The sequence below is a fragment of the Mustela putorius genome, unplaced genomic scaffold (assembly GCF_011764305.1).
Source record: "Mustela putorius furo isolate JIRA1106 unplaced genomic scaffold, ASM1176430v1.1 tig00003834_pilon_pilon_pilon, whole genome shotgun sequence".
NCBI lineage: Eukaryota > Metazoa > Chordata > Mammalia > Carnivora > Mustelidae > Mustela > Mustela putorius.
The window spans coordinates 46,870,928-46,890,840 of record NW_025421987.1 but is presented as its reverse complement, the minus strand read 5'-3'; the positions used below and the strand labels follow the sequence as shown (position 1 = coordinate 46,890,840).

The following is a 19,913-nucleotide window of genomic DNA, read 5'->3' as shown; positions in this document are numbered from 1 at the left end:
CAAGATCTCAGGGTTTTGAGATGGAGCTCTGTGCTGGGTGTGGAGCCTGTTTAAGATTCTCTCTCTCTCCCTCTCCCTCTCCCCCCACCTTCAAAAAATTAAAAAATAAAATAAAAGCTGGAAAGCCAAATACTTCACCTCTTATTTCTTTTGCATCTAGAAGTGGCTCTGGGACATAATTCTGACTGATGAAGTATAGACTAAAGACACCAGCAAGGGCACCCTTTCCCAAGTAAAAGTCAGTCTCACTAAAGAAAAAAAAAAAAATTCCTTAAGCCCCTCACTTTTCCCCAAGAAGGTGAATATGAGATTTGAAGATACAGTAGCCATCTCGGGACCGTGAGGGAGAGGGTATGAGAACAAAGCTTCATGCTGAAAATGTTGAGACCAGAAAGAAGACAGCATGGCTCCTGAGGGCATTACTTATCACTGTATTAACCTTAATCTTCCTATCCCTAGACTTCTTGTATGAGACAATAAACTGCTATCTGATTAAGCCAGTATAGTCTGGTCTTCTGATACTGGCAGAAAAATGTACCTGCCAGCTGATCCACTAGTGTTTAAAAGAACATGGAATCACCAAACATGGAATTACCCCTTTGTTTTATGCACCAACATCTTCCTTTGGAGCCCAGCTTTTTAAAGGATGTAGTTGGTTTTCCTAGAACTCCAAGTATTGAAACATAGCTATACTTTTATTTAGGCAGAAGGGACTTAACATTTTTTACCATGTTATCTACTCCAGGAACCAAATTTTAAAAAATAGATAAATCTAGTAATAGCTTATTCCAATATTATTTTAGCATTTATGAAAACATATCCCAGACATTTTAATTTTTTTAAATCAATGATCTCTTCATACGTGTCTATTCTTTGAAAACAAAGATAAACTCCCCTTTCAGTGTATGAATGTTTGAATTTAGGTCATATATGATAGTAGTATGCTAGAACACAATGAAATGGTATAGAACACAATGCAATGGCTTGGCCAATAGCTGAAAACATAAAATATACAGCTCTAAAATACAAGTATAAGTGAAGAGGTCTGGGTGTAGCCTTATAGAACTACAAACATATATGTGGACAAACTTCAGAAAAGTAATCTTGGAAGAAAATATGTTCAAATAGGTATTCTATTAATATAAACCAGTGGTGAAGAACATGGATTCTAGTTTCCTAGAATCCTAGTTTTATAACCTTATTTCCTAGTTTTATAACCTTAGGCAGATGCCTTAACTCAGGCTGCCATAACAAAATGCTATCAAATGGGTGTCTTAAACAACAGAAATTTAGGGGTGCCTGGGTGACTGAGTCGGTTAAGCCACCAACTCTTGATTTCAGCTCAGGTCATGCTGTCAGCACAGGGTCGGGATCATTCCCCATTTCAGGCTATAGGCTCAGCAAAGAGTCTACTGGAGATTCACTCTCTCCCTCACCCTCTGCCCCTCCCCTGCTCTCTCGCTCTCTTTGTCTAAAATAAATAAATAAATCTTAAAAACGAAAAACAACAACAGAAATTTATTTTCTCACAGTTCTGGGAACTGGAAAGTCTGAAATCAAGATATCAGCAAGGTCAGTGACTGCTGAGGGGTCCCCTTGGATTGCAGATGACCACTTTCATGTTGAGTTCTCACATGGCCTTTTCTCAATGCATGCGTGGGGGCGGGGGATTTTCTCCCATTTCTTATAAGCTACTGATCCTATTGCATTAGGGCGCCACCCTTATTTCCATTTAACCTTAATTACCTCCTAAAGCCTTATCTCCAAATACAATCACAGTGAAGGGTAAGGGCTTCAACATATGAATTTGGGGAAGGGTACACAATTCAGTCCCTAGTAGCAGGTTACTCAGAAACTGCCTCTATCTCTTCAGCTGTAAAAGGAGTTGATAACAGAAAGGGGGTTTTGTTAAGATTAAATGAGTTAATACATGTGTTGGGCTGGTAGGAAGGGATACTAAAGATGGCGAAAGTTCCCGCCACAAGACCTGAGCTCGGACAGGAGAACAAAGGCCCAAGCAGGAATTTGAGACCCCTGCCCCGGGCTCCTGTGGACCAATGGGATCCCGATGAGCAGGTGGGATATCCAAATAAGGGAAACTTGCCAGAAGACCCCTGAGCTTTCCCCAAGACCCCTTAAAAGCCCCCTCCTCCCTGCCTTGAGAGCCACTTCCCCCATTCTGCTTTCCAGAGTCAGGGAACCGAGGGTGCCCACCTCCTCCCGGGGCAACTTTCCTGGTTCCCCTTCTCCTGAGCCCTGAAACTTCGCCGGAGAGCATTTTTAATCAATCTTGCCTTGAACCCACTTTGCCTGGTGTTGTGTTTATCTCGCCGGAAAAAACTTTACAACATGTAAAGCTCTTAGAGGATAATTTGGCACCTAGTAAGTGTTACCTAAGTTTTATTATCATTACTGACCATATTTCAGCAAGTTTCTAACAGGAAATTCTAACTTCTCAAAAATATTATTAAAATGTATATAAATTACTGTTAATCAGGGTTTCTCAACTTCAGTGCTACTGACATATTTGACTTTGATAATTCTTTATTGTGGGGGGCTGTCATGTGCACTGTAAGAAGTACATCAGCAACCATGGCCCCTACCCGATAGATCCCAGCACTCCGATGAGCTGTGACAACCACAAATGTTTTCGGACATTGCCTAATGTCCCCTGCAGAGCAAAACCATTACTTGGTTGAGAACCACTTCCATAAATCTATCCAGGATACAAAAGCTACATACATTGACAGTATCAAATATTAAGTCATTCTAACAATATAAGAAATTCTTACAAAATGTAAAGTACGGGAAGCTTTGTCAACAATCCTTTTTTTAAACAGAAGTGTTTCAATATAATTTCGGATCTTTTTATTTAGGTTAATTTTTTCCCCTAAGTGTAGTGAATTGACCAGTTAAAAGTGTGTAAGTCTCTTTGCCAAGGATAAGACTTAATTAGTAAAATAAGGTTCATGTTCAACATTCCAGTTTCCAAAGATAATCTTTAAAAGGAAGGTGGAAGGTCACTTAAATTTGCTATAACTGAGGCCTCCATGATTCCCAAATTCTGGTAGAATAGCCCTTTAAAAAACAGATGATCTATACTAGCACTGTCCAACAGAACTTTCTTCCACGATGGAAATGTCTCATTCTAGGATGACCAGTATGGAAGCCACTCTCCGCATGTGACTTTTGAGCCCCTGTAATATGGCTAATGTGACTAAGGGACTAAATTTTAAATTTTAGTTAATTAAAATTAAAATTTAAATAACCACACGTGGCTAGTGGCCACATTATTGGATAGCACAGACCTACACCCTTCAAGAAAAAAAATTACTTTAAATGTTATTTTCTTCCTTAGGAGGTTTTTTTGTCAGTGAGCAGGCCCCTTTCTCCCCCTTGCCCTACACAGAAGGTTACAAGCAGACAAATATGAGAGTATGTAACTGAAGAGAGATGGAACTCAAGGCAAGGTAGGTAGGCGAGGAAGTGGAAGGGACGTGACCAACTTACTTCAAGGGGACACATAGCATTTCTCTCCCCAGAAATGCTATGGTGCACATACACACCGCATATTGTTAAATAGTGTATAAGTGGGTTTTCATAATCCACACAAGAGATGGTCCTTGTAATCATATACTGTATATTCTGCAAGTGAATGTGGTTTGTCTCTTAGAAGATTCATTACATTATACTTAAAAAATTTGTTGTGAATCTAGTTACTATTCCCTAACAGATCCTGCAGTCTCTGAAGATAGGAAACCTACTTGTTTTCAAATTCTTTCTACTATTAAGGCAAAACCTCATATATAGGAGGCAAGCAGTGAACACTAATTTTTTAAAAGATTTTATTTATTTTTAAGAGAGAGAGACAGAGCACGGCACACACAAGCAGGGGAAGTGGCAGGCAGAGAGAGGGAGAAGCAGACTTCCTGCTGAGCAGTGAGCCACAGGAGGACCATGATCCCCAGGACCCTGGGATCATGACCTGAGCCAAAGGCAGACGATTAATCAAGTGATCCACCCAGGCACCCCCGTATTTCTATTATAAATATATAATTTCTATAAAGGTAGAGCAGGAGTTAGTTTACAGAAGTTATTTACAAGGAAAGTCTAAAAATCACCACTAAAGAGTTAGATGACAATTGTATTATTCCAATCACACAAAGCTTGTTCTATACTATGATTATATGGATTTATAAAGTTCCCCCCAAAGGTGGTCTGGCAAGAATTCTGATTTTATTATGTGCAATTTTGGTACAAATAATTTAGTTGGACTTCTTATATAAGTCCTAGTAAATTTAGTTAGTAGGTAGCTCCTTAAAAGCTAGGATAAGGGGTGCCTGGGTGGCTCAGTGGGTTAAAGCCTCTGCCTTCTGCTCAGGTCATGATCCCAGGACCCTGGGATTGAGCCCCCATTGGGCTCTCTGCTCAGCAGGGAGCCTGCTTCTTCCTCTCTCTCTGCCTGCTTCTCTGCCTGCTTGTGATCTGTCAAAAAAAATAAAATAAAATAAAAATAAAATGAAAAATAAAAGCTAGGATAAAATGCAAATGTCATAGAACATTTCATCAGCACTGAAACAGTTCCAAAGCTTTTAACTGAGATTTTCATCTGGGAGGTTTTTTTCTAACTCTCTTCCCTGTCTGGTTTACACACACACACACACACACACACTCTTTGAAAACAACTATGGGAGAGTCCCTTGTTGCTGATGGGAATGTGCTTTTCAGATATGTTGGGTGGTTTTTAAAAAGTTAAAAACCATTCTCCTAAAAACTCATGTTGGCAGTTGTGCACAGGTTGTGGGTATACACAAATGTCCCAATTCCTACAAAAATCATCGCTGAAAACAAAACACCTTGTCTCAAGGCCATTCTTGAAGGCAGAGATCAGCAGGGGCAATCCTGATCTATAATAATGGCTCATAGTTATTGAGTACTTTCTATGTTTCAGGCACTGTTCCAGGTAGTTAACATGTATTAATTCATTTACTCTTCATAGCAACTCTACAAGGTAGATAATATGTTGTTCCCATTTTAGTTGAGGAGATAGGGACAGAGAAGTTAAGAACTTGGTGCAGGGTCACACAGGTAGTAACCGATAGAATCAAGATTCCAAGCCAGGCTGAGTGACTTCTAAATTGCAGTCTTTCTACTCTTCTGTACCAGTTACACTCACTCAGGGAAAGCTTGCTTACAGCCACCTTAGGAAAAGCAGGTTCTGCTTCGATCACTGACTCAGGTTTATTGAGTGCAGAGAGACAAGAGAAAGCAGCAGTCTGATTGTAAAACCTGCTGCTCCTCTGAAAGGCTATGAAGATGAAAACTGAGAGCTTAAAAAAAGATAAATTTTCTAAGGTATGTGGGTTTCCCACAAACTCAAGTGGTCAAAAAATGTACCCCCATATGCTTATCTGCAACAGCCAGTAAAATATTTCTAAGATGGAAAACCTAAAATTAAAGTGAGAACTCAATATTTACAAAATCTTTTCTTAATATAAAATCGGGAAATCATGTTGACCCCATGACTAGAAAAAAATATGACAGGCAAGACATTAAAGGCCTCACTAATAATTCTTTACAAAAGCTCATGGTGCAACAAGTAACCTGTGTTAAATTAATTTTTTCTTATAAAATTTTTATTGAGAACAGTTAAGAGTGCTTTATCCCATAACTAAAAATACATTATTTTTTCAAGTGCCACTTCTCTTAGAGGAGCTTTCAAAATTGACTAAAATGAAGTAACAGTAGTACTTAACTGTTCTCAGCGTTTTACATGTGTATGAATTCACTTGGTCTTCAAGCTCGAGCAATCTAGAGAGGAAGGTATTATTGTTACCCGCTGTATAGGAGAAAAAAGGGGTAAGTGACTTGCTCAAGGGCAGCCAAGTGGAGGGGCTGGGATGCAAATTCAAGGGTCCTGCCTGTAGAGTCAGCTCTCAGCCACTAGAGTATCAAAATGTGGAGAAGATACTTTTCCTATAAGACATTATTTTGTTGAACAAAACCTACACATGGCAGAAACAGAATGACATAAAAAGGCAAAAGAGGAACTTAAAGTATATTTGTACTTTAACTCTAATTTTCCTTGTTAATTTTTCCTTTAAATATATATATTTTTATTATTTATTTATTTATTTTTTAAAATATGTATCTTTAAACTGGGCTTACTAAACTAAACATGGAAATTTTCTAATTTTCTTTTCAGAGCATTACCCTGAAAAGCTAGCCCTTGGGAGTAACTTCAAAAAGCAAAAAAGCTTGGGTGGCTCAGTCGGTTAAGTGTCTGCCTTTGGCTCAAATCATGATCTCAGGGTCCTGGGACTGAGTCCCACATCGGGCTCCCTCATCAGTGGGGAGCCTACTTCTCCCTCTGCCAGCTGCTCTCCTTGTGTGTGTGTTCTCTCTCTCTGACAAATAAATGAATAAAATAAAAAAATTTTTAAAAAGCAAAAAAGGATTTTTTTAAAATAGTTACCTTTCTTATCAGATGTTTATTAAACTTCTAAAGGAACACTTAAAACTTTCCTTTATCCTAAAGACTTCTACATTAGCTTCAATTAAATAAAACAATTTTGAGCTTATTCTTTAGGCCTAGAAGACTGTCAAGTGAATATTCACTAACCATGTCATTGAAATGTCCAACCATACAACTAAAATGTAAATCAAAAGATTATACATTGTTTTGTTTGGAGCTTTACTAAGCATGATCCACCATTTGGGTGGGAAAGTTCTTACCATTGGTGGAAATGCTCCCATGTTCCGAAGTCACAAGAGTTTGCATTACTGTTGTCTATATGTAGTGATCACAAACACACATCCACACATGCGTCAGCCTATTTCTTTACGTCTTCTGGTGTGATTATGCCCAAGCATTTAGATACTGAAATGCAAATAATTATAAATTACTTTCCTTTTATTTCTATTTGATATTGCAATTAAATTATTTTATATTACATATTTAGATATTATAATTAAGTTATTATACATATTTTAATTATGTGTGGGGGAGACATTTATGAATTGCACTTCAGGATAGTAATGGGAACATGTTGTATAAGAAGTAATGGGTTTGATGGGGTAAGATTTACTGATCTGGATGTCAGCTGTAATAGACAAATGCACCTTTGCCTCGATGGAAAATTAAAGACAAATGTATTTCCAATATACTAGTAAAATAAAATTCCACATCGTTTAATCAAATGGAAAGAAAAATCTATTCAATGCTTAACTTTTGCCTTGGTACTCGTAATTAAATGTGATAGTGTGTTCTTTCTGATGAAACAATATATATTAAACGTTCAGATGGCTCTGCAGATGAGCTGATATCACCCCAGGAAGGGTAGGGATCAGTGCTGCTTTGTCCCAGGCCCTCCTCCTCTTCTACCCTCAGATGCCGATGCCTAGTAGAAACAAAGCTTTGTTAGGCTGTAGGTCTGTGGTTTTGCTGTGTGGAAAATCTACTTATTACCATCATCCTTCACATTTCATTTATATACTGTCATGCTAACTAAAATAACTTGACATTCTTATTATTTCTCTCTTCAATGCAAAGCCAAATATTTAGTTCACATTTTATGAATACATCCTTTTAAAAACATCAAAACAAAAAGCTATTCAATTAGCTTACTGTACAATGATAAACATTTGAGTGGTCAAACATATTTGTGTATTATAATTAATTTTTAAAAATCTATTGTTATTTAATATGCATGTACTACATAACCAGGATTATGAAAAACATGAAAGAAAATTCATTTCTAATCAATACACAAATGTTTCAATATATTTTACAAAATCAACATTAGGAAAATTATTACATTAAATATGACCTGGAAAAGCATCTTCAATAACAGAACTTGAAATAAGTTCTATTAGGTTCTGAAAGGACACATGCGCCCACATATACACGCCACATAACACACACACACATCCGCAAACTAAAAAGCCTAAATGTAATCTTAAAGAAAAATGGAAAAAAATTATTTGGAAGTGTCATTAATTTTTTTAAAAGATTTTATTTATTTGATAGACAGATATCACAACTAGGCAGAGAGACAGGAGGAAGCAAGCTCCCCGCCGAGCAGAGAGCCCGAGGCTGGGCTCAATCTCAGGACCCTGAGACCATGACCTGAGCCAAAGGCAGAGGCTTAACCCACTGAGCCACCCAGGTGCCCCTGGAAGTGTCATTAATTTATAAAAAAGAAAAGCAATCTGAATAAACTACAAAGATCGGAGCAACACTCTTTCCAGCAGCTAATCTAAGCTGAAACAAGATGCCCCTAAAAATCCAAAAGACACGGGGCGCCTGGGTGGCTCAGTGGGTTAAGCCGCTGCCTTCGGCTCAGGTCATGATCTCAGGGTCCTGGGATCGAGTCCCGCATCAGGCTCTCTGCTCAGCAGGGAGCCTGCTTCCCTCTCTCTCTCTCTGCCTGCCTCTCCATCTACTTGTGATTTCTCTCTGTCAAATATAAATAAATAAAATCTTAAAAAAAAAAAAATCCAAAAGACAGATTTTGGTTGGAATCTGTTAACATGTTACTAGGTCAGTTCTCTTGACATTTCAGCTCTCTTGACTTTCAAATAAGGACAGTAATAACTTATAATTCAAAAGTGTGTTATAAATGCAACATAGTCAAATCCATTTAAAAAGCTTAAAAGTGAGGCATGAAGTCTAAATTATGCACACTAAAGGGAATTAAATATAAAATAATTTATACAAACTCCTTCATAATCACTATTTTTACTCCCTTTAGAGTAACTTATTTGTTAAATATAGTTCTACTGATCTTACTGTAAATGCCCAACTCCTATGTAACTATCACACTAGTCTTGTTAGATCAGGCATACTGTTTGAACATAGTTGTGCCTATATAATTTTTGTAAAGAATTAACTGTAGATATTAACTATATAGATACTAACTGTATAATATAGTTATATATAGTATATATGATATATATTTATATAACTATATAATATAGATATTAACTATAGATATCTGATTTCTCAATGTCTACTACATAGTAAAGGATGTCATTCTTCCCCATTCTTTGGTTCACAGGGCTTTCCTCAAGCTTTCCATCCATTCATCCTTCCCATGTTATTTATTTTCTTCTAGAAATAGATATTATGTTTCAGTGGCTTTCTCATCAATTTCTACTCAGTCACTCCACTATCCAACTCTTTACTGTCCTGTCTACAAATAGGTTTTCTGATTGCTGCACTGGGGACACAACATTTTCCAGTTGTAGCTCAAACATCTTATAAAACAAAATTATCCCTCAAGGAGATTACTTTTCTGATTCTTTTATATATCTGAACAATGAGAACAGTGAGTTTAATGAATGGATGAATACATGTGTCATATTACACTTACACATCCATATACACACTTGGCTTATAGTAAGCCAAATCTAAGTTCAACAAATTTGAATCGAAATATGCTTTATATTTTGGGGAGTGGGGCATTTGAAATGGAATCTTATTTTCCCATTGTGAACCAATATATTTATAACTGTAATAACTGGCTTCTGTGGAGATTTTTTTAAAAATTTCAGTCATTGCAAAAAGACTTAATCCAGTTAAGAAAAACGAATACTTGTTTTTTTTCCTATATACAGAGAAAATAGTATGCTGGACTGTCTCCTTGGCAAACTACTACTATGGAAATGTAAGGCTGATCACTAAGCTATCTGTATTGGTGCTCAGTCATCTGTGAGAGAGTTATTTCTGAGCTGCTTGACTAGTACACATCCTAAATCTCCCTCTGCATCCACAGAACATGTGCCTAAAACAGAATGGTTAATGTCAACCTAAGTTTACTAGGAGGAAACAGCATGATTAATGACTTCCTCAGAGGGGAAAAAGAAACAGTAGTATACAATGCCAATTTAAAAAATGCATTCAAGTTTTACTCCCTAAATGTATTCCTCATTTGAGATGCAATGTAACATCTTATTCAGTGTTTATTTTCTTAGCATATGTCTCAACAGTTAACTTGAGGCCATGAATTTTTGAAACAATACCAAATGGCAAGAATACACCTATCAGCTTCAGTGTTTCTCTAAGCAGTAGGTCCTATCACAAAGAAAAAGCAGTACTATCTATCCATCTATCTTTACTTGTAATACATTGTACTATATATTACATATAATTTACTACCAGTAAAATGACAAATCTGTACTAGAAGTATAAAACCTATATTCTATGTATACACTACACTATACTGCAAACATTTTATGTGCTACTTACACTAAATACTCTAAAGAGGAATGCAAGAAAACACACTTAACAAATTTTGTCCATCTTTCACATTCAGTAAATTATATGTCTTTAGGTAATATTTTCTAATCTTTTTTTTTTTTTTTTAAGATTTTATTTAGTTATTTGACAGAGAGAGAGGGAACACAAGCAGGGGGAGTGGGAGAGGGAGAAGCAGACTTTCTGCTGAGCAGGAGCTCGATGCCAGGCTCAATCCCAGGACCCTGGGATCATGACCTGAGCCAAAGGAAAATGCTTAACAACTGAGCCATTCAGGTACCCCACATTTTCTAATCTTTTATGATGCAATACTGTGTTTCTCCAGGTTGACTGCCATTAATGTTATATTTTTGCTTTATTTTCATTCTTCTCTTTGTATTGATTCTACAAGTGAAAATCCCTGAAGAAGTCAAGAGTATGTAGAATGTGTTATGATATACAGTTTGGGACAGAGGTTGAAATAACTTCATCTCTATAGGGGAATTTTCCCACTTTGTCATTCCTCTAGGTCTTTACCTCCATATTTATCCTCAAATCTACTCAATTCTAAGGTTTCAGCAGATGTTCAATAGAGACAAATTTACCATATGTAAACTCATATAACTTTTCTAAAATCTTTGCTAGTAATATACTTACAGCTCTCAGTTTTCTGTAAGATATGATGTTAATTACATGGTTTTCTTAAAAAAAAAAACCAACCCAAATCATTTTTTAAATTAATAACATGTTATGCATCAATTTAATGTTTATTTAGGTTTATCCAAGGCAAAAAAAAAAATCTATTTTGAAGATCTGAAGTGTAATAAAAGATCATAGATTGAAAAGCAACCAGCTAGAACTTCATTCTAATGTTCAGTTTTGTGTATATTAATATGTTGGGAAAGAGATTCTGGCATGCATATGCTATGATTTCTGGAGACCTCAAAATGAGATGTTGAAAGTGGGATTAAACTTCGGGATTTAATCTATAATGTGTTTGGAATATGTTGCTTAAACTGTTTTCCCTGTATTTCTTTATCCCCCATCCTTCCTTACACAAGTATCATTACATATAAGTGGTGTTCTATCCAGAATAGTCTAAGAACCCTTCATTTCCACGGAATTGATGTTTTAATCTTTCCAAAAGGACTTATCACTACTCACTAATATAGATAAGTGATTAAATAAATTCTTCTATGCTGAAGAATTCCAAATAATGGAATACTCTATCCTTGAGAAGTAGAAGCCTAACTCCCACTCCTTAAGCATTATCTTCCCTTAGTGACATTCTCCCTAAGAATGCCGTATGGAAAAAGGGAAAGAGTAACTCTATAGGAAAGAAGCCTGATTCGAGTGCCTGGGTATATCAGTCAGATAAGCATCTGACTCTTGGATTTAGCTCATCATCATCTCAGGAACCTGAGATTGAGCCCAGTGTTGGGCTCGGTGCTTGGCAGGAGTCTGCTGGAGATTCTCTCTCTCTCTCTGCTCCTCCCCTGCTTGCATGCTCTCTAAAATAATAAAAATCAGGGTGCCTGGATGGCGCAGTTGGTTAAGTGTCTGCCTTCAGCTTAGGTCAGGGTCTCCGGGTTCTGGGATTGAGCCCCAAATTGTGCTCCTTGCTCAGTGGGGAGTCTGCTTCTCTCTCTCCCTCTCCCCACCATGCATTCTTTTTCTCAAAAAACAAACAAAACACACACCAAAAAAACCTTAAAATTTAAAAAAAAAAAAATGCTTGACCAAAAATCCAGCCAAGTAATCTAGGTCATCATGAATGTCAATAAATCATGTTGATAGTATTACTCTTGATATTATATGATTTAAAAAAATGCTTACCCCTACATGTAATTAAGTTTTTCAGTGAAATATGAAAAAATACATAATAAAGCAATTAACTTCTGGAGAAATCAGATTAATAGTAGCCACTATGAAAGCCTATGAATTCTAGTTTTTAACATTCTTTTGTGTATTCACATTCCTTACATGTAAGATTCAGACTGACAAACTGCAGAAATGAATGATAAAGTTTTTAAGACTTCAGTTTTTATTTGAAAGATTTTATTTATTTACTTGACACAGAAAAGAGAGATCGCAAGTAGGCAGAGAGGCAGGCAGAGAGAGGGGGAAGCAGGCTCCTGGCTGAGCAGAGAGCCCGATGCAGGGCTCGATCCCAGGACATCGAGATCATGACCCAGGCAGAAAGCAGAGGCTTAAACAACTGAGCCAACCAGGTGCCCCAAGACTTTAGTTTTTGAAATTCATAGCTGTGACCTTTATCATGGAAAAATTCAAAATAAACTTGTGGCCCATTATCTGTTGCCAAATAATCTCCCTTAAATGTGAATGAGTTTAATAAAATTTAAGTATATTCTCACACTTAATTTTCCCAGGTAATAAACTTTAAGTTTTATTTTTTACCAAGTAAGAGTATATGAATATTTTTTCAAATTAAGTAAAATCATTCAGTTACCATATTAGTTTATTAACATGAAGTTTAAGGTTGTATGTAAAATTGTAATAATGACAATTCAAATTAAATAAACAGAATAAACCATTTATTAAAACATTGTGTAATAAAATAAACTTTTTGATCCAATGCTACAGTGGTAAACATTTCCCCTCATTAACATTCCACCCAAAACACAGTTTAATTACAACATAATCTGACCAGAACTTGAAAATACTTCTGTTCTTTATCGTCCAGTGACTGAGCAGTGAGGTGAATGTAAATTTAGGTTTTCTTGATGAGCCCAAGACAGAGGATGATAGCTTGAAAGACAACTGAAATTGCATATGCCCAAAGGTTAAATTTTATTTACCCTGTTCACTGGTCCAAACTTAAAATTTTCATTGTATCAAATAAAGAGTTCATGAATCACCCCCTCCCGCCAAAAATAAATATCAGGAACAAATTGAGGATAAGAATTGGGTTTAAAACTGCACTTTATTTGTTACTGTAACATTGTCTTTTTTTTTTTTTAACTGATCGACTATAAACATGCAACAAGTTCTCTTCCGAATGGAACTGCTTCCACAGCCCCTTGGATATCAGTAAGTAAATTATGAAGTCATTCAATTTGTAGCTCTCTCCTCCTTTAAAGCACTTCTAAGCGGTGTGTGTGACACATACCACAGAGGTAGGAAAGACCATCTTTAATAAATTATCTTCTTAATTGTAGAGAATTTCTGAAAATAAAACTAACAAAATGCCGAACTATGCCTCTGATGAGTACCAAAAGACCACAGAGCCATCTCCTCCTACTTGAAGAATTAGTTCCCTGGAGTGTCCTGGCCTTTGTAGGGCACTTGATAACATGATCCACCAGGGCTCCAAACGAATGCACTAAGAAAGCCTTCCACCACTCTCATTTGCCGATTCTTTGGACCACCCAATCCTGCTGGCAGAGAGGGCAGCGATTGTTCTGTTTCACCCACAGGGACATGCAGCAGTTGTGAAAGGAATGATTACATTCTCCCCAGACCACTGAAAGGAGAAAAAAAAAAAGATTATCTGACATTACATATTTTAAGTTAAATTACTGAACTCAAATCATAGGTTATTTTATATTATGACAAATAATCATGGTTCGTTATCTTGAAGCATGATGGCTAATTGGTCAACATTTTTTCTACCTATGAAGAAATAAAAACTTACCTGTGTAAATTACACTTAAGAAGTGAGATGAGGCGCTGTGATTAGGGGACTTTCCATCATTGTTTAGAATCTGTGGGGGATGTGGTGGCCCCCAGCCCCTACATAGCTCCACATGCTGTCTTCCTGAAGAGATTAAAGAACTTGAGCCTTCCTTAGATCCCAGAACTTCTCAGTCGTACACTGACCTGGAAACCTTTTGAGTTTTACTTTATTAAGAAACAGTCTCCTGATTTTGATTTAGCAAGATAATGAGTTTTAAATGTTTTCAGTTCATAGTAGTCTATTATAAATAGATGCCATGCTTTGCGTACATCTAGTGAGTTATTTTCCAAAAGTAGTGATGAACTGTGTTAAGTCATCCATAAGCAGTGCAATTCCTGATGTGACAAATACATTAACTTTTCAAAGTGGGTGGCTGGAAAGAGAGATAGGTCTCTCTGTGGTCAAAGAAAGGTGGCCTGAACCTCACAATTTCTGTTAGTATTTTTTAAACCAAGGGAAGTCACCCATAATCTGAAATACAGTCTCAAATGTGGGTTTTATTTGTCACTTCCTTAACCTACATCATAACAGAACAATGAAAGAAATAGAAGGGAAAAAAAAACATGAAAAAAACCTACATCTTCTTATGAAAATTAGCTATAGGGAATAGGAAACATTCTAAGTGTTTCAGGATGAAAAAACAGGATTTAATAAATATGACATAAATCATTATTAAGATGCTGTATGTAAACCATGCAAACACAAAGTACAAAGTTAACCTTTCATCTTCAGAAAAGCTTTTATATATAGCAATCTAGAAGTGATGACTTCAAGATCTAGGACATAAGAACTTTTGAACTGCTTAAAACCGTTTAGCCTAAGATAACTTTTATAGTCCCAGACTATTAACAAGATTTAATAGATTTCCATATATAAACTATATTGGAAAAAAATCTTGAGATTTAAAATTTTTTCTGTTAGTTGAAGAGTTAAATATTTTATCATAAGAGTACTGAAAACTGAAGTGCTTTATTAGAATAAAACCCTACAAAATCTGACCTATAATACAGTTAAATTTAAGATGTTTTGGCAAATTCCTTACTTTATAATTTTCCTAATAGAAAAGAATGATTTCTTTTTAGAATATGAAATATTTATTATACCCACATCTAGAATATGTAATCAATTCTTAATTTTACAGGAAATAAAAGGACTTGTAGATTAATTCCATTAAGGCCTTTAGAGAACCAAAACATTTTATATTAATAATGGATCACTGCTTTACAGTTTGTTTTTGTGTATTGATAAAGTCAATCTTAATTGCAAATTCAAACATCCCCACTGAGAGAAAACCTTCAGTTGGAAAAGCAAGAGAATGAAATTACAACATACCAACACAATCCTCTTGTTTGTTTTCAGCTTGACATCTAAGACAGGCATCTAAAAATAAACAAATAGCAATTCTCATTCTGATGCTCAGAATGCAATTTTTAAAACCCAGACACTTCAAAGTCAAATAAAAGCCCAAAGGGTTAGAGATGGAGATAAGAGACCCATATTATTAATTTCTCATCTGAATATAACTGTTTAAAGATGAATAAAATACAAGGCACTCTACTTATTTACTTATGACCAGGAGCAATTTCACAAGGGTTACAGACCCTCTATTTTCCCAAGCTCCAATGAAAACATGTCCCCAAAGTGCATGCAATCACTACAGAAAAATATGCCATACTCCATTATATATTAGAAGTTCATATAGACTCACTGGGCATGATCACATAGATCAACCTTAAGGGCAGTTTATTTTCAAGATACCATTTTAGGTAAGCCATGCATATATATTGGTATTTGCTTATACACACATAAAGAAACACCAGAATACCAAGTAACTAGTAATAAAGTCTACCAAAGAAGGGATGGTGGGAAGGAGTTTTCATTGTGTATTTTCTTAAAATTCTGAATTATGTGACTATATGATCTATACAAAAATTAAAATATTAATTTTTAAAGAATCTCTTAAATACTATGTTGTCTCTTTTTTTTCTTTTTTTTAAGATTTTATTTATGTATCAGAGAGAGAGAGAGGGAGAGAGAGTGAGCACGGGCAGACAGAATGGCAGGCAGAGGCAGAGGGAGAAGCAGGCTCCCTGCTGAGCAAGGAGCCTGATGTAGGTGGGACTCCATCCCAGAACGCTGGGATCATGACCTGAGCCGAAGGCAGCTGCTTAACCAACTGAGTCACCCAGGCGTCTCTTTTTTTTTTTCTTTTTTAAAGAAAATGCTCCCTTGGGGCTCCTGGGTGGCTCAGCTGATTTAAGTGTCTGCCTTCAGCTCAGGTCATGATCCCAGGGTCCTGGGGCATCAGGCACCCTGCTCGATGGGGAGCCTCCTTTTCCTTCTCTACCACTTGTGCTCTCCTGCTCTTTTTCTTTCTCTCTCTCTCTCTCTCACAAATAAATAAATCTTTAAAAAAAAGGAAAGAAAAAGGGGCACCTGGGATGGAGCCCTGCATCAGGCTCTCTGCTTGGTGGGGAGCCTGCTTCCCTTCCTCTCTCTCTGCCTACTTGTGATCTCTGTCATATAAATAAAAAATAAATTCTTCAAAAAAAAAAAAAAAGAAAGAAAGAAAGAAAAGGAGAAAGAAAGCAAAGCAAAGGAAAAGAAATCCTCCCTTTATGAATATGTCTGAGTCCAAAGCGTTTATCCAACAATGGCAAAATATTTTAATAATTTATTTGGGAGTAAATTCTAGGAACGGGAACCTAAAGGGTATACTAGAAGTTTTCCAAATTCACTCTACTACTATCTGCTTCATGAAGGAGAGAATATAAAATATTAGGACCCCCAAAAATGGATTCATTCACTAGCTGAAAGAGGAGTCCAAGACGGGTAAAAGGAAATTCAAACCAAAAGAAAAAAAAAATTAGTTTTTAACATAAATTGGAGAAAAAGAATTCTGTAAAAATAGATACACAGTGGAGTTGAAGCCTGCTCCTCTTCTTACACTGGATTATGCTCAGGCATTTGTTTGCTCCTCTCTGCATGCTCTTACCCTAAAAAAACACACCACCCTGGCCTCTTCGATGTGGATTAAAAACAACCACTGCCTCCTGAGGCTTTCTTCAATCCCACAATTACTGAGTATCTACTCTGTATAAGGAGTTATGCACTGGGGACACCAAAATGACGGAGTCTGGGTCCCTGGACTCACCAGGAAATGGGGAGGTAGGCAGGCAAACAACTAAATATCATAAGGATCATGATATAAGGGTGAAGACATGGCTCTGGTTCTGTATAATCATAGAATTATAGTCTGTGACCCCAACTACCTCTTTCACAAATTAGGAAAACAAGACTCCAAAAGGTATGTCAAATGTCCAAGTTAACATAAATAGCCATGAAGGGTTCCTCCAGCTCTTTAGAACTCAACAGAACTAGCAAACCTATATTCCTCTTCTTCAACACTTGGGTCACTGCCATCTGCCCCTTTCAGAACGAAGGGAGAAGAGCGGAAACCAAAGAAGAGAGTGTTAACCACATCAGAACAGGCTGACAGGCAAATCTTGGATCAAGAAGTTATAATAAATCATTTAGGTGTAAGAAATGAATTTGAAATGTTAAGGAAATAGAATTAAGTGGGATCCTTTGCACAATCGAGAAATCTCTGGATTACAATTTTGATTGCGCTTTTAGACTCATTATCAAAACCCAACCTAAATCTAAAAATCCCTAAATTTTTAGATAAAATAAAAAAAATTCTTTTCATGATATTTGTAAGATCTAAAACAGAACATTTCTAAGGAGTGCAAGATCAGTAACACCTTTTAGAATGATGCTGCTAGGGTAAGCTTGGGAAGTCTGAAAAACAAACTTCCTTCTGCTGCCACCTGACCACTAAATGGATTTTAACACCTCATAAACTAAATACAGAGGTTTAGTCCAGAATACTCTCCTGAACTCAAAGGACAGCCACTGTAAATCTGCAAAAATAATCCACAGTAGCAGAATACTGGCTATAATAAGAATGTTAATATTAATGTGAACCATTTATAGCCATACTTTGACTTACTCTAAATATCCCAGTAAAGCTTATTTGTTGCAAGATTTCAACCATTACTCTGAATTCTGTATTTCTACTTACAAATATAAAACTTTTCTTTGGGGAAAATATAAAACACACTTTCTCGAACCACTCTTCTTTTTAAACTAAAGAAAATTTTGAGGATAAAATATTTAGCAAAGCTTGTCTTGCAAAAGAAGAAAAGATTAAATTGTCTGGATAAGTTAACAATGGCACACAAACTGGAAATTATGACTGTAGTTTGAATAAGGGGTGGGGTAAGGAGGCTTTACTGCAGGCCAGTAAACTAGGTACTTTTAAGACCTAATTCGAAAATAAGTGGATCACGTCTGAAATCAAGTTCTTTCAAAAGTAAGAAATAAAAAATATTTTAATCCCATTTTTGTTAATCCTCTTTGAAACAAGCTTTATGAATAAAAAACAAAAAACAGTGTACTAATAGAGAGTGTAAATTGAGAATCTCTGGATTCTGGTAGGTTTAAATTTCATCCCTTGAGATAGTAATTGTGTTTATTTTCTCCAATTCTCATTTTTCAGAGAAAAACACAAAGTCTCCAAACTACAGAACCTCAGTTTTTTTTCCACCTACCCCAAGAAACACTGAAATACTCCCTCAGTATTTTAAATGCTTTATTTAAAAATGTAACTTGTATTTAGGTAACATCTCTTTTTCAAGGTGGTCTGAGATCTTAAAACAGAGAGCATATAAAATATAACAGGATGAAGCTGCTCTGCCAGGTTTCACTTGGTCCAGTATTTTGATCGGAAATGTCACAGAAAGAAGTTATGATTTTATTTGTAAAAGAGGGTTCTCCACAAAGGCCTGACACAGAGCAAGTCAGATCTTCAGGAAATGGCATCCTGCGATAGGGAGGGGCCAGAATGAGATGAAGTTTCATGTTTCTGAATAAAAGGCTTACATTCTTCAATTCCCGCGAACCTTAAACACTCCTGAACCACACTGTGTCCCCTTCAAGACAGGGGAGTGCCATCTGACCCATCCTGAGGCATGCAGATTTCAAAAAGACTGCGGAACATCAGGAGCTAATCCAAAAATGCAATGGCTAGAACGCTTTTCTTCCCTTCGCCTCTCAGGAGCGGACTGAGGGTGTCGTTTTTGTGGAGGACGACTCCAGAGCATCACTTCGGTGTGTGACCACAATCATTAAAGTGCCCTCCTTAGTCCGGGCCTTTACTCTGACCCCCTCTGCGGTGTGGTTTGGGAGACGGAGCGGGCCACACCAACCCGAGTGGTTTCTCCTAGCTGCCAACAAATGACCCAGTTTTATTTCCTTGGCCACACCCATCACCACCTGAAATTACCTCAATTCCTGGGCTCACAATCCGTTTCTCTGGCTGTAAGACCATCTCCCGGCGCCGGACGCCCGCGGAGCCCCCCGCGGCGGCAGCAGCCCTCAGGCCGGCTGCAGCACGGTTAGCCCCGGCACCCCTGCCCCCACTCCAGCCAACCCGAGTCTCTCGGAGCCTTCTTCCCCCGTCCCCCACTCCAAGTCGGCCCGGCGGAGGCCGGAGCGGGGCCCCGGCCTCGCTTGTAGCGCTTACCCATCACCTGGACCCTGCAGATGGCGCACGTATCGCACTCCACGTCCCAGCTCCACATAGCCACCGCGTTCCACTTTTTGAGAGAGAACATTTTGTCGCCTCCCGACTTTGAGCCTGCGCTCCCGGAGTGAGAGGACAGGGCGCAGGGTTCCTCGCCGTCTTCCACGTCGGCCATGGCGGCGACGCGGAGCCGGCAGCGGAGACGTTAAGTCGCGGGAGGCGGGCGGCTATGGCGGCTCCGTGGGGCCGCCCGGCGGGCCACAGCGCCGCCTGCAGGCCACGGGCCGCAGCGGCGCCTACGACGGGGCCGCTCCGATTGGCTGGCGCGGCCCAGTGACGTCATTTGACGCTAGCGCCAGGCCGCTTGTCCACCCCGCACATCCCAGCTCGCT

General features: G+C 37.6%; 1 protein-coding gene across 3 annotated transcripts; it reads right to left on the bottom strand.

The window, feature by feature from the left end:
- Positions 1–12,770: 12,770 nt before the first annotated feature.
- RNF7 (ring finger protein 7) lies at positions 12,771–19,804 on the bottom strand. Of its 3 annotated transcripts, XM_045088459.1 has the most exons (4): positions 19,522–19,804; positions 15,267–15,314; positions 13,893–14,015; positions 12,771–13,721 (listed from the first exon to the last, which is right to left on the bottom strand). In XM_045088459.1, exons 1-4 carry the CDS (start codon positions 19,694–19,696, stop codon positions 13,603–13,605), a joined length of 465 nt encoding a protein of 154 aa, XP_044944394.1. In that variant the 5' UTR covers positions 19,697–19,804; the 3' UTR covers positions 12,771–13,602. The 3 variants fall into 3 exon arrangements, with proteins under 3 accessions (XP_044944394.1, XP_004754557.1, XP_004754554.1); XM_004754500.3 differs by lacking the exon at positions 13,893–14,015 and having other exon boundaries at positions 19,529–19,803; XM_004754497.3 differs by lacking the exon at positions 13,893–14,015 and having other exon boundaries at positions 19,522–19,795.
- Positions 19,805–19,913: the final 109 nt, after the last annotated feature.